Raw genomic sequence first — 15,371 nt, 5'->3', positions numbered from 1 at the left:
TTTTCGGCCACGGGTCCGGGGTACCATTCCGCTACACTTGTGGCACAAGCATTATGACTCTTATGTAGGACCAGACAGTCGCAAAGCAAGAATGAGTTGGTAGCGGATCCGCTCCCAGATGTCACAAGGACTGTAAGCCCGTAAAATCTATTTTCCCTGGTCGGGCCATTGTTTATCCTTCATGTACTCTGTAGTGAAACCCCGCGGTACCAGGGCTGGAGGCTCGAGCCAATAAACAGCATGAAACGCGTGTGCTATGAGGCCAGGATCGCGACGGTAAGCCTACGACCTTACGGTACTGTTCTGTGTACATAATGTGAGTTGAGTATGTGTCTTTCCCGGACGAGTTCTCTCGCTAGACTCTGCAACTAATTGTAAAAACTGACGAGGAATGCATGCGGTCGATGATGGTGTAGGCGAGTCTGCTCATACGAGCATGTTGAAGGCTCTGCCCGAAATGACACCGAAAGAAGAACCGACTGTAATATTGAAAATCACCCCGGAGGAGGACAGTCAGCAAGAGCGGCTGCCCCACCGGCATAACCCGCCGAAAAAGAAACCAAAAATACGGGTCAGGGCCTCTGGCCCCCTTTCCCGTTTCGGATTATTATACATCGCTCTCCTTTTCACATGTCAGCATGTGGACATTGCAAAACTGGTGAGGTCAGAGCATCAATGCTTCCCCTAATGCTCCACGCATTGTCGCGAGAAGGCGAGCGGGCGAGGAGCGAGAAGGATTAAAAAATCAAAATCCCAATTCGAGACAGCCAAGATATGCCGCATGTACGACTATCTTGCATTCAGACTGAAACAAGCTCTCGCTGATGGATGCATGCTCCAGTGCGCCGAGTAATGCACGTCGAAGGGGATTAGTGAACACCTTGTGGCTGGAGAACTGCGTATGGTGCGAGGCGACGGATCTACTTCACTCTCGTACATTCCCGGAAAGTGCGGGGATGATGGAGGCCAAGAAGGCTTCACGTGCTACTGCCGCCACCTACGTGCTACGCCTATTACACCATCGTGGCTGGGGTGGTCTAGACTAATCAGCCCAGCCCTTGTTCTGGCGCAAGCTTGGACAGCGATTGTGGCTGTGTCACAGGAGCATTCCAAAGCACAACTGCTTAGCAGGCCAGAGCAGGCAAACCCTTAAAAGGGACCTCTCAATAACGAGATTCTATTACAGAACGAAAACGTGAAAAGCCCGTAAGACTGCTGGAACGCTCAAATCTTAGGCCAGGATTTATCTACATCAAACTTGTGTTTAAGCACTGACTCTGCCGTCCCACCCCCCCCCCAGCCGAAGCGTTACCATTTCGGCCAAACTGGATGAGCCATCGGATCTGACGTAGTTTTGTTCCATCTCACGGAACAGTTTGTCGATATATTCGCCCGCGCCAGATAGATGCAAAATGTGCGCAATGGCACGGTGCGTCGCAAGCAGCCGCGGGGATGGCATGTCAATATTCTCGGTGTTAAAGAGTGTGCGCGTGACTGGCAGGCCTGCATTGCGCTTCAATAAGGGTGGATCAAAGGAATCGATTTTATACATCGGCCGGTCCGAGGACGATGCCGGCATTTCGGTGAAAAACATCTGGAAGCGGCCGAACATTCTATGCATCGTTTGAGTAAGCGTAAACGCATTATGCGCCCGGTCGATTTCGATGGCCTTAATCATGCTAATAACACCCGTGTCAAACATGTTAAGGAGATTGAGTGTTGCCTTTCTCGACGCATTCTAGGTGTATACTATTAGTATAGTTAGTTAATTTATATAAGACTGCAGGCAAGACTTGCAAGTTCTAGGTTTTCCTTTAAGTCGGTTTTGGTTAAGGAATGCAGGAAGATATGTGCCACCTCTAATTCCTGCGCAAGGATCTGATCATTTAGCAGCAACATGCCATCGTCATCGCAAGCTTGGTCACCGTCCCGCATTTCCCGCAGCATAAACTCTTGACGGCTAAAGGCACGACTAATAACGCATCTAAAATGGTCACGCTTTAAGCACGCACCGCGGAGAGTGCTAACTCGGTCAACTGTTCCAACCTCTAAGTGATCCGAATTAAGCCTCTATACAGCGGAGTCGTACTTAGGAGTTGGCTGGGCTGTTTTGCTGCCTAAAGCCTTTACTAAGTTAAGAAAAGATGCCTATTAGTAGCGGGAACAGGGCCAGACACCAGCCGGTTTTAAAGACGTCGACGTACATGGCAAGAAAAACGATTCCATCAGGTAGGTGGCAAAGCCCTTAAAATCAACCGCTAAGGAATCGCAGTCGATGCTTTCTTGGCTATCGAGAGGGATCCCCATAGAGTCGAAAAATACTCGAAGAAATTTATCTTTAGATAGTTTAGACCGTGCATATTCGTAGGTGTGCTGAATCAACAGTGGCTGGCTATAAGGCTTGTTACTTCCCGGCAAGGCCCGAAAATGCTGCACGATCTGGTAGAACCGGGTTTTGCCTCGCACACGTTGACTCTCGTTTAGACCATTGGAGAAGTCAAGTACACCCTCGAAAGACGACTGGTGGCGAAGCCGGGGCGGCATTGTGGTATGCGTACTCGTAGATAGAAATAAAACACACGGTCCTTTGCATCGAGAATAAACAACTCCACTATATTAGTTGTTAGATGCCTGGCGGGTGATTGTGTTTTGCCATTTCTGACCGCCTAGCTTGTTAGTGTATCATTTTAGCTGCGAGCTACGCTTACTAACTTGTGGGTGAACATATGCCCTTTGGCTTTTCTCCATATCCTTCCTCACTAGCCGAAGCGGGAAAATTAAATTGCCTTCGGCTGTAGTGAACGGGGGAACGGAGGTGGAGAGGGGTGCAGATTGTAAATACGATCAGATTGCGGTGCTTTGCTTTATACGGAGTTCAAACTAGTCATATACCAATTTCCCCAGATTTCTGGCTGTCCAAGTAATGAGGCATGGAGAGAGAGCAGTCGGATGAAGCGTGCTCGTATACGATGTGCGGGCGGGCTACAAACAGGCTAAACTCGCACAGTTAGAAGAACGTGGTGCACATAACTGTCTGCATACGTGTAGGGCCTCTTGCGTGATGCAGTGACTGCCTCTGACAGCGCCGTTCAAAATAGACGTGATAGAATAGACGGCGTTATCAAAGTAAATGTCGTATGACAAAGCCTGGTTGGCTAACATGAATTTGGCAAGCCAGCTGTGGCTGCTGTGGCGCCGCTCGGGCGTTTGTTCTGTAGTGCCCCCACGTTGCTGTCTGAATCCTCCTACGAGATGCGGCAGATATGAGTGGGTATGGTCTGTATGGGCTGACACCGGATGCAGATAGGGAACGGGCACAACGGACAGACGGGGTGTGGGCGGAGGAAGGCGACGGCATCATATTCGGTGAATTGGGAAGCGAAACGAGAAAAACACAAAACAGAAAGTGGTAGAATGCACAGAACCAAGCGCCGGCGGTAATTGCCTCGAGGAAGCATCGGCCTGGAACGACTACCCCGGATCGGATGACTAAGGCTTTTCCGAGTACAACGTATTAGCCGGACGGGTGCACATACTGGAAGCAGACACCGGCTAATAAGAAACACGGGGATGTCGGGGTGCAAGGGTTCGCATTGAGCACCAAAAGAGGGGGGTGATCGATGTCTTCAGATCAAACAGCGGAAGAGACGGTGAGTCGCCGACTGTTCGCTTGTTTGCAAAAGGCAGTGACGCAAAAGCACTTGAGAATGAAGAAAGGAAAAACTGTGGATGGAGGCAAGATCCCGAAACGATCCGACACAAGAGGGTCGCGAAAACGATTGATATGGCGGAGTCGCCACATAGGACCTAGATAGATTTGTCACCGTTTGTGGGAGCCGATCGGGTTAAGTCGTCCGTTCACCCGCAATGATCGGGTCGTTGGCTTGTTGTGTAAGTATGCATGTACCTTTGTACCTTATCTCACCGTCCAGCCCGTAGCCCCAGAATCCCGATGGGTACATATGTAAGATACTTGGCTCCTTTATCTTTGCTGCATACTCCGTATTACAGGCACTCGTTACTTGGTGTGCTCCATACTTTCACCCCACACTGCCAGGGCAAGAGAAGAAAGGACGTCGTAGAGAGGAAGGAAGAAAGATAAAGAAAAGTCGGGCGCACGGAAAAACAGATTCCAGGCAGGGACCTGTACGGTGTGGGCGCGAGATGAAGCAAAACAGAGAGGGTCAAGGGTGAGTATCGTATGAAGCATTACTCGTACTATGTAGACCCACTCCAGAAGGGACGGACGCTGTGGGAAAAAGGTCAGAGAGTACGGAGCACGGAGTAGGCGAAATTGGGGAGTACTCCGTAGGGAAGTTACGGCGTACGGACGGAGTAAGAAGGAAGTCTACTCCGTACATAGTTAGCGGAGCTGTCAGGTCAGCTCTGATGTACGGGGTAAGTCTATCCCCATTCAGCATTGCGTGCGCGGTAGTTTTTATTGCTAAGCCACTCCACCACTACTATTTCACTTACTATGTAGAGGATGTGTTTTTCCTATTTGCGCCTGCCGCCCGTAGTGTACACGTCAGAAACCTGCTTGTGTCACAGAGTGGGAGCAAAGCGATGTCGTAAAGGGAAGTAGCTACGCCCGTAAACACACACTCTTGCTTTCAAGGGGAAAGAAAGGAGGGGGGCCAGAGGGACAAGACAGCCAGATAGGGTTTGAGAGACGGGCAAGGAGAGGGAGAAAGACCGAGAGATAGGACGGACTCAGGCTGTGTGCGTTCCCCGGCTGGCCCCCATCTATCCTTGCTCTTTCCGGACGGCAAGAAAGCAGAGTGGTGGAAGTACGGGGGGCAGAGCCTCCCCAGGATGGATTTTCCCCTTCTCGGCAGGCTACCCGTATCTTACTAAGGCGGGATGAGCGAATTAGCAGAAGGCTGCGGTCGTAGACTTTGTCGCAATCTGTCTTGGGGTTTAGACACGTCTGCTGCCGGTCCAAAGTGCCGACGTCTCATAGCTAGACCGCCTCGTCGAGGTTGGTGAGGCGGACGACTGAGATCCAATCGACCGGATTGTCACAAGCCAGCCAGAGAGCCAACCAGCCCAGACGGTGCGACTCCGTTTTGAGACCGTTCCATCTTGCTCCATGCGAGAATGCACCGTCTCTCCGCGTCGCAGAGCAGGTCTCCCGCGCCAGGTTTATCGGCGTCTTAGCGCAGGCCCGCCGGGGCTTGTTACTCCAGGATATCGTCGTCCTCGGATAAAGTCGTACTTGTAGTTGTGCAGCGCCTTGGACCGACGATCTCTTCCAGGCAACGTCCGGCCGTCCTGGTAGCTCGCTCACAAGACATCCACTGGTACTGCCTAGACCGGCTGTATCTTCTGATCTGGGGCTATTGGCTTTACAATCACGCCAGATGACAGACAGGCCAGGTCAGGAGGCGGGGTCTCGTGGGCAGCAAAGGCCGGGGCAACCAAGACAGCCAGAACCAGGACAACCAGGACAACCAGGACAGTACGACGTACAGACAGTCTTGGGCACAACAGGCAGCTCAGCCCCCGCAGTCTGGCAGCATAAGGCCACCTTCCCACTTCTCGTATTGTCTTGCATCCTTGCGTGACCCGAGCACGTATCCGTCGTGCTCTCTGGGAAGGCGCGGCCGACTGGGCTGTGGACGGCCAAAAGACGCAGAAAAAGATGGGGGCATCTCCGGGGTACATCCCCAGCGTTAAGCAACACCTAAGACAGGATGCCCCATGCCCCACGCCGCGTCCATTTCGTCCTTTTACAGGCACACCCCTCCCCCTTCTCAAAGTGTAAGATCTACCCCGTCCGCCGCCTACACCCACTAGCCATGACATGCCACGCCCCTCCCCTCCTTCCACCCAGCTCCCCACATGTGCCTTCAGCAAGGAGCAGAAAAAAAAAGTAAAAAAAAAAAATGAAATAATAGGCGCTTTACCGACCCCGGGCCGTTTCCCCCAACACCCAGCCCATTTATAACCCATTATCTCCCCCCTTCCGAAAAATTACAGACATTCTTCTTGAATTCTGCTACCCCCCCTCACACACACTCTCGCAACACTTCCCCAGTTTATATACCTCTGCAAGCCTGGCTGCTCTTACCGGAGGAAACGGACATTTGCAGCACTGAAGCATCTTTCTGCCGTGGCTTTTGCAACAAAACCCGCTGTAGCACGCACTACCTCAGCTGCTTGCCTTGTCTCTGCATCTTCGAAGACCATAACTCAAAACCAAAACAAAAACCAGCACTGCTCTGCCAACCACACACGCCCTAGCCGAGGACCCGTGCTGACGCTCTGGTTCTCTTTGGCTTTCTGCTCCCTAATTCCTGCCACACTTCTGTCTCGCACGTCTCGTCTGGGGGCTTCTCCCAGAACCACGAGCGACCACATGCAACGAGCTCAGTCTGCAGTGGATTTTTCCAATCTGCTCAACCCCGACTCGGCCGGCTCCGCTGGTGACTCCATGATCCGGCAACAGCTCCAACAGCAGGACGAGATGAGCGACATTGAAATGACATCGGCCGGAAGCACTTCCGGCCTGGCCACGTCTATTCGCCCTAACGGCCCTGTGCCTACCGGCCAGCCGTCGGAGGCTTCGACTGAGATGCCTCGGCCGTACAAGTGCCCGCTTTGCGACAAGGCCTTCCACCGTCTGGAGCACCAGACCAGACACATCCGCACGCACACGGGCGAGAAGCCGCACGCCTGCCAGTTTCCCGGCTGCAGCAAACGCTTTTCCCGCTCGGACGAGCTGACCCGCCATTCTCGCATACACAACAACCCGAATTCGCGCCGCCACAACAAGGTCACCCACATCTCCCACGGCTCCTACGGAAACCCAGAGAGCCTGATGCCGCCGCCGCCAGGCCCCAAGACCATCCGCTCCGCTCCGCCTTCGGCCCTGGGCTCGCCCAACCACTCGCCGCCGCACTCCTTCTCCTCCTACAGCCTGACCAGCGGTCTGAAGCCGCCTTATGGCAGCAACAGTGGCAGCCGTGGTGGCGTCACCTTTGGTAGCACTGCTCCCCAGCAGGCCCACGAAGGCATGGACATCAACCTGCTCGCCAAGGCTGCCCACCAGGTGGAGCGCGAGACACTGATGGGTCCGCCCTCACACTTCTCCTCGCCCTCTTCCTCGCGTCATCACAGCCACAGCAGCAGCAGCCACCACCTGCTGCACCACCACCACCACAACGGCAACCACCATCACACCAGCCCGCCCTCGTCGTACTACGCCCACTCGGCCCACTCTTCGCGCAGCCACCTGCCGTCGCTCTCGGCCTACCACATGTCGCGCAGCAACTCGCACGAGGATGGCAACCATGGCCCCAACTCAGCCAGCACCTCGAGCAGCAGCAACGGCGACGAGCACTACGCAAACAACTACCGCATGCCCAAGCGGTCGCGACCCAACTCGCCCAACTCCACGGCCCCGTCTTCGCCGACGTTCTCGCACGACTCACTCTCGCCCACGCCCGACCACACACCGCTGGCCACACCGGCGCACTCACCGCGGCTACGGCCCTTTTCCAGCACGTACGAGCTGCCGCCGTTTCGCCAGCTGTCGCTGCAGTCGCATACTACGCCCGCCTTGGCGCCACTCGAGCCACAGCCCGACTCGTCCAAGTACACGGCGCCCAGCTCGACCGTCACGCGGAGTAGTAGCGGCATGTCTCTCAGCGACATCCTCAGCCGCACAGACGGCTCGCAGAGGAAGCTGCCGGTGCCACAGGTCATGACCAAGGTGGTGCCAGATCTCCTCATGCCGAGCGACGGCTTCAACCTCAGCGGCCGGAGCTCCACAGCCAACAGCATCGCGGGCGGCGACTTGATGGAACGCATGTGAACTTGTCGGGAAACGATTTCATGACCAGCCTTTTTTTTTTTCATGACCGGGTGGGCTTTTTACAATTAGAACTGGGAGGGCACACGAGAATATAGATCGGAGAGCGGCGTTTCGTTTTGTTGTTTTTTGACGTCTTACGTCTTGCATGTTCAGTTTTACATGTTTGGTGGATTTTTTTCCCTTTTTCGGTGGGAGACCCAGGGGTCAAGTGTATTAGATTTCCGGCAGAGGCAACAACAGAAACATCACCTAATCATGCATTGACGATGTTTACAACACGTTGGATTTGCCTTTTGTTTTTTATTCTCTTTTTTTGTGTTCTCGTTTGTCGTTTCTGCCACTGTTACGAATACCAGAGTAGTATAGTTTTTCCTCTCATTCCTGATACCTCCACCCTTCCCTTGGCAGATGCTGGGGAAAGGGGCTCGTCAATGACAAGCCATGCGTTTTCACTCTCCCATACTTATTGTGCACTACCCACGTACCCCTTTCTACCGGCATACAGTTGCTGTGATCTGTCCGCTATTACGTCGCGTGCCTGCTCTGCGAGTACTATGTGTGGTCCATTCACGTCCTCATGCCTATCTCTCGCATCGAGTCTCCAATTTTGTCAGCGGGGCGCATTTGCTTCAACGTGGTCCGTACTCCGTACTCGGTCTTCGGTTTCTTTTTCCCTTTTTCTTCCCTTTTTTTCCACGAGTGCTTTATGCGCACTCTAAAACGAGTCACATACGCGTAAGGATGCTGTATGTGATCAAGAGCATCTTCCGATCTGGCGATTCCAGCGTCTCCGGAGAGGTCCGCGCATACTGTGGTACGGAGTACTAGTAAACGAAAACTTACGATGCCCGGAAGCCGTGGACGAAATACTCGTACGGCAGTGTATGGGGCCTGGCTTAGCCGTAAATTAGGAGTTGTCTACCCCACCGGGTTCACCCCCTCCCCAGACAACAGACAAAATAGCGGGGATGCGCAGTGCCAGTTCCCGTACACGTAAGATAGTAAGATACTCCGTACTCGTATTACCGATGGTGGGGTGAAACGGCAGACATATCCGCCGGCAGCATGAAGATATATTACCTGTCCTGCAGGCGGCCTGTGGTACAGAGAGACGAGACATGTCCGTATTGCAGAAGCCACGACGCGAATGCCATTGATTGCCATGGCCTGCACTCCGTTCTCGTACTCCACATCTCATGTATCGCATGCCTCCAGAGGGAGGGCATAAAAACCTCATGCCACAATTGCTTTTTTCAGCGTGACTGGACCAGCTGCGTTTTCTCGTCGGCACACCGCCAGTCCCCGGGGAGACCGTTCGAAAAGAGGTCTTGTTTCCCACCCACCCTCTCTGAATCGAGGCCATTCTCGCGCTGACTGGCCCCAGCAGCTGTCTTTGGGGGTTTCATCTTGCGCCAGGTCCTGTTGGGGATTGGGCGAGAAGGGATTGTGCTAGGTCATCGACGGTCTGGAACCTGCAGACCAGCCAGCACACCTGTGCTGATTTCTCTTCTCTCCTTTCTTTTTCCTTGTTTTCCTTTTTTTTCCCTTTTTTTTCCCTTTTTTCTGTCTCTAGCTCTCTTCTCGTTCGTCCTTGCTGCCATGCGCTGTGCTCTGGCTTCTGCCGCTGGCATATCTCCCCACACAGCCATCGGGACAGTTCGCACTTTCGTTTCCGTCACCATGTCCGATACGGAGTGGGAGAGCTGGCAAATGAGACGGAAAAAGGCCTCCGTTCCGAGGATGGGGCCAGGAAGAGAGACCCTCATTGCTCGATCTGGGGGCGCCTGTGCGTGAGATGCCCGAATACATACATAGTAGTATCTTAGTACCTTGACAAGGGTGTAGAGATGCAGCAAATCCTCTAGCCTCTGCTGCCGTCTGCAGGCTGGTCCTATAGGAAGGGGGATCGCCCACTTGGCTGGGCATGCGTCCTCCAGGTTGCAGTGCAGGGGACCTCTTTGGCTCTACATTGTAAGATACGAGTATCACTCATACAAGGCGAGCGCAGATCGAGGGGCGCTTCTCTGGTTGTCGATGCACGCCCAGCCAGGTCGACAGCTGGGAGACGAGGAGGCTTCTGGCTGCCCGTCTGTCTGACTTGTCGCCCGTCGAGCCAGACCTCGCGCAACGGTGCAAGGGCCTGGCTTGCCGTTTGGCCGGAATGGGCGATATGCCGACCCCCACGCCGATGGTACCATACTATGTATGCTGAGATTGAGTTCCGCCTAGCTCCTGCCTGTACGGAGTACGAGTACAGGGTGGTTGTCCCCTCCCTGCTCGTACGGCGGCAGCCAGACCGGTTCGATACCGTCGTTCCGGACCATTCTCCTGCTGTTGCACGGCATTTATTTGCAATGTTTGCGTAAGCGAGGAAAAGGAACGCAGTCAGATGTGTTCCGGACAGCTCGCCATACACGATACTATGTACGGAGTGTGGTAGGCCAGTCGTTGCTCGGGGGAGGGGTACCGTTATTACTTCGTAAAATACATAATACACATAGTATGTAGTAAGTCATCTCGTCCCCAGACTTCCACCCCAGAGACTCCAACCCCTTAAATCCCCCCCTAAGGCCAGCCAGGGCCGCCCCGCAAAGCCGGGGCATAGACGTGCTAAAAACAGAACAAGACAGCGCTAGGAGGACCAGCCACGGAGTGACAAGCCAGGATGCCAGACAAGGAAGGAGCCAGCCGGAACAACAGGAGCGAGAGAAGCAGGCAGAATCGCTAATTTGTCCCACGTTCTTGCGACATGGCCTTCTCGCTGTGGGTGATATACGACACGAGCCGGGCGACACGACGATCCTTTGGCCAGCCTCACCCACGGGGCCCCCCGGAAGCGTTCCAGCGGCCGTACTGGATACTGGCTGACGGATAGCGTCAGAAGCTGGAGAAAAGGGTGGGCCAGAGGACACCTCTGCCGCTGTCGCCTTTTGCCCAAGTGTCTTTATTATCCTACTTTCCAGATATGGCGACGAGGCAGCCTAATGGCTTTGATTTCTCCCCAGTCCATGATGCCTTGCCTCGTCTGGAAGCTCACCGCCTCCTCTGCCACGTAGTTTCAACACCCTCAGCCGAACCGGTGACGGAATTGCAGCCAGGAGCGGCCGGACGGGTGCATGAGACAATGGTGAGCTGGGGGCCCTCTCGCCCCTTCGCTTTAGACGGCTTAACGATCTCGATGCTGCAGATGTAACATGACAATTCTCCTTGAAGAGCGGTCACGTTGTGTATCCCTCCATTTCGTACGGAAGAAACAACGACGAACAGCGAGCACGCAGGGCGAAACGAATATTCCGACGGGAAGAGGAAACGAGGCGAGAGGATTCAAAATAGGCGGAACGCTAGGTACGTGTGTGAGTTGGTCAACTTCTTGTCCTGGCTTGTGTCGGAGGGGCGTGTCTCCAACAAAACGACAAACGGATCGGATGGCATCCTTTAAAACTGTGTGTGTGCCCGTGCTCACCTACAAAGACGAGTGCTTACATGAGAAACTGTTTCCATCCCGGTCTGACGCCGCCCTTGCATGACTCTCACCCCCATTATGGATATTTATTATACTTACATTCTCTTCTGGGGAAAAGGCGTTCTCCCTACATTCTGGGCTGTTTGCTCGTAAGACACCGATATGCAGGCCGTTGATGTTATAGACCAGGCTGACTAAGCGTCAAGCAAGCTCCGTTTGAAGCTCCGTTTTGTGTTTTGTGTTTTCTAATTTCGAGGCGAGACGACCAAAAGGTGCATGATATTGACGGCTGTGCTTGCCTGGGTGCACAGCATGCTGAGCGCACAACAGCACGCTCGCTGGTCACAGAAGCAATACGGTGGGAACATAGCACAGCTGACAGGGCCGACTAGCCTTGCCCAGAGACACTTCCAGCAGAACAAAGTTCACGCCATCTGTACATTGCATCAGTAGCCAAGACAGGTTCAGCAGAGGTGCCCCGCCAGAGGGAGCGGTTCATGGGTTCGCATTTCGGCCCTTCTGTCTGATTGCATGTGTCTCGTGTCTCGGTATGGTGACTAGAGTGGTTTTAGATTATCATACAAGGCGAGATCAAGATGGAATGGTTTGTCCAGGCGCCAGGCAGCGGAAATCGAGATCCTCTGCCGGTCCGGGCGACAAAGGACGGCTGTCACGTTGGGATAATCGTACAAGTAGTATCAGGAGATTGTGGTGGTCTTGAAGCCGGGCCGATATCGGCTAGGCAGGCGAGCGACAGACGGTGCTGGCGCGACTGGCTGCCGTGATGACGGCCGTCTGGTTCGAGTGTCCTAAACGGGCAAGTGCGAAGAGGCTTTACTCGGGGTTTGGCCTTGGAAAAACGGGGATCCATCTGCAGAGATCGCCAGACGTCTTTATCTCTTTCAGTGCCAATCCATGCGGTTCCGCGCATGCACACCTGCAGCGTGCAGACTGTGCAGACAGAAGAGCGCAGCGTGTACGAGTACTTGTACTTGTACACGTATGTGCACATGCAAATTGTGCAGAAGGAAGGATCACCCCCCCACACACGTCCTAAAAGAAGTGCATGTTCTCTTTTGACCAGCCCATGTCGAGGAAGATCTGCCGCACGCTTGCCTCCATCGGCTCCGGCCCGCAGACGAGCACGAGGACGTTGTTGTCGCTGCTGTTGCTGGCCGTGGCTGGCCGTGGCTGGCCGACTTCTCGCTGGAAAAAGGCGGCATCCATGAGGCCGCAGAGTCCGGTCCAGCTGCCGTGCTTTTCTGGCCTCGAGAGCACGTGGACGACGCGAAAGCGATCGGGATGGGCAACGGCTAGGGCGTCCAACTCAGCGCGACACAGGATGTCGGCCTCGGTGCGGTTGCCGTCCAGCAGCAGACACTGGGTTGGGTCATCGGCGGCGGACGTGGCTAGCACTGTCCGCAGGACCTGGAAAACGGGCGTGATGCCGCTTCCGCCACACACCATGACAAAGCGCCGCACCTGCCGGTGTCGTACGGCCTTGCCCGAGCCGATGGCACAGCAGCCGTGGCCGAGATACGCAAAGTGACCGATGGGACCCTTGAAGTCGACCGCGTGACCGATTGGCAGCGCGTTGAGCGCCTGGGTCATGCGGCCGCCCGGCTGGCCCGGTTTGTCGTGGTAGATCTTGATCAGCATGTCTAGCACGCCGCGAGCCGGCTGTCCGGGCAGGTCCATCGACAGCGGCGTGTATGCCCGCATGAAGGCCTCGCGCGTTGCCGGGTCGCGCAGCCGCACCATCAGATGCTGGCCCACCGGCAGTCCCAACAACTGGTCTGCGTGGTCCAGCCGGAACGAGAAGATCTTGGTGTCGGCTGACACTGCTGTTTTGGCCGTCAGCAGTGCCTTGCTCCACCGTCGAGACTGCAAAAACACCGGCCGCTGCTGCTCGTTTTCTGCCTTGTCTGCTGCCTCGCCTCCTCCAAGAGCTGCCACGGCTGCCTTGTCCAGAACGCCGACATGGTACGCCGCCATCATTCGCTTTGCTTTCTCCGAGTGGATCGCCATGAACTCCTCCGTCACATCCTGCGCCGCTGCTGCTGTGATCGATGGCGCCCCTCCTGGATGGCCGCTCAGAAACTCGGTTCCGTCGTACACGTGACCCTGCACCACAAACCATGGCTCGTCCTCGTTGTTGTGTGCCTGCAGCTCCTCTAGCGTGACGACGTGTCCGGTCTTCGTCTCGTCCGTCATGCAGATTTCCTGGGCCGCCTCGGCCTTCTGTCTGTCTCTCGCTGCTGTCTCGATGTCTCTGTCCTCCCCCTCTGGCTCGCCTCCGGTCTTCTCGCCCCAGAAGCTGTTCGTCAGGTTGCCGCCCGCCTTCTTCACCCGCTCCATCCATCCGTGCTCTGTCGATCGCGGTGGCGCCGGGTGCTCGAACCATAGCATGTCGTCGTTTCCCGACTGCGCCTTGTGGATCACCACCCGGAACCACGGGTTGTTCATCATGCCCAGCACGCTCCAGTACATGTCTCGCGGCTGCACCATCATCGAGTCGTCCATGCTGCGCACCATCAGGTCGTCTGCTGTCTGCAGATCGGCCACCGACACGTCCACATTCCAGAAGCACCAGCAGAAGCTTGTCGACCGCTCGCCCATCACGTCGATCCGCCCGCCGTACAGCATCTCGCCCTCTGCCGCCAGCCGGTAGCGGTCCTCCGGGTATTCCACGTCGGCCAGACGCCACGACCGGCCCCTGTCCAGGGTCACCTCCACCCGCGTCACCCGCTTGCCGCCACCTGCGTATGCATACCCCCGCACGTTGTACGTCTGGCCGCCGCCGCCGCTTCTCGCCAGCTGTATTCGCTCCTCGTGTGCCGGGAAGCAGATGGCGCTGTTCGTATTCAGGTCGTAGATCGCGTACCGCTCGTCCCGCCACATGTCCGGCAGGTCTGCACTCGCCTCGGGCGAAATCATCGTCGGCAGCACCCGGTTGTCGTAGATATGGTACCAGCTGTCGCTCGGCTCTGCCGCCACGATAATCCGTTTCAGCCACTTCACGCTGCGGCCCCCAATGTTCCCTGGCACCACCACACGCAATGGCTTTCCGTGGTCCGGCGGTAGTGGCTCGCCATTCATCTTGTAGGCCACCAGGATGCCTCGCTCCGAGTTCCGTGCCCAAGCGAGCTTGACCGACGTCCCGTAGTGTCCGTTGGGCAGCTTGTCCGCGCCTTCGAACCGCACATACATGGCACCGCGCACCGGCTTCGCTCTCTCCAGCAGGTCGCTCAGTGCTACCCCCGTCCAGAGCGCTGTCGACAGCCCGGAAGCACCCCAGGAGAAGCCGTTTGTCTTGCGCACAATATTCTGTTCCTTGCGCCGGTTGCCTGCACACACAAGCGTCACCGGGTATGTGAGCTGCTCGTAGTCGGCAAGCAGCTGTCGTAGCGTCATCTTCATCGGCTTCTTCACCATGCCCTCGATCGAGAAATCCCAGTCCATCACGTCCGCGTCTTGCACCTCTGGCACCGCGCCATGGTTTCTTACAAAGTGCAAATTCTTTGTCGTCAAAAATCCCTCCTGGTAGAGCTCTGTCATCGGCGGCTCGACATTAAACGGGTGCACCCCCGTCAGCCGAATCAGCCGCGGGTCTCGTTGCACATGTCGGTCTGGCGTCTTCAGGTCCTCCATTAACACGCTGACAGGCTTTGCTGCTGGTGGAAGTGGGTATGGCCGCTGCCATTTGCTGTCATCGCCGAGCTCTGTGCCAGAAGAAATCGAACCTGATTCGATGTCCGACTCTGTCCAATCTGTTTCTGCAGGGCTTGGCGGCAGCCGGTTAGGGAAGACGACTTTTGCTGTTGGTTGGGTATTTGGTGTGGACGGCTTTGAATGAGACGGTGGTCGCACCGCCGATTCAGGCTGATCGGCCATCTGATCTCTCCTTTTTTTTTTTGTTTTTTCTTTTTTTTTTCCTCTCGTTTCGTTTCTTTTTCTTTGTTTGCTCCTTTATGGAGTACTCCGTACTTCCTTCGCTTTTCCCAAGACTGTGGTCCCGTAAGCAGGCTGTAACCCTACATGGACGATAGGGAGCCTATCTTCTCGAATCGTGAAGCAGAGAGGTGAAGG

The 15,371-nt window shown here is 55.3% G+C and overlaps 2 protein-coding genes across 2 annotated transcripts; one reads left to right on the top strand and one right to left on the bottom strand.

The window, feature by feature from the left end:
• Positions 1 to 6,361: 6,361 nt before the first annotated feature.
• Positions 6,362 to 7,819, top strand: CMQ_3655 (DNA-binding protein cre-1; the record flags this gene model as incomplete). Its single annotated transcript, XM_014319593.1, has 1 exon — positions 6,362 to 7,819. One exon carries the CDS (start codon positions 6,362 to 6,364, stop codon positions 7,817 to 7,819), a length of 1,458 nt encoding a protein of 485 aa, XP_014175068.1.
• A 4,516-nt stretch (positions 7,820 to 12,335) lies between these two features.
• Positions 12,336 to 15,176, bottom strand: CMQ_3490 (nitrate reductase; the record flags this gene model as incomplete). The annotated part of the gene is made up of 1 exon (XM_014319428.1): positions 12,336 to 15,176. One exon carries the CDS (start codon positions 15,174 to 15,176, stop codon positions 12,336 to 12,338), a length of 2,841 nt encoding a protein of 946 aa, XP_014174903.1.
• Positions 15,177 to 15,371: the final 195 nt, after the last annotated feature.

Source organism: Grosmannia clavigera (assembly GCF_000143105.1).
Source record: "Grosmannia clavigera kw1407 unplaced genomic scaffold GCSC_113, whole genome shotgun sequence".
NCBI lineage: Eukaryota > Fungi > Ascomycota > Sordariomycetes > Ophiostomatales > Ophiostomataceae > Leptographium > Leptographium clavigerum.
The sequence above is the reverse complement of the archived record's forward strand: the minus strand, read 5'-3'. Positions and strand labels throughout refer to the sequence as shown.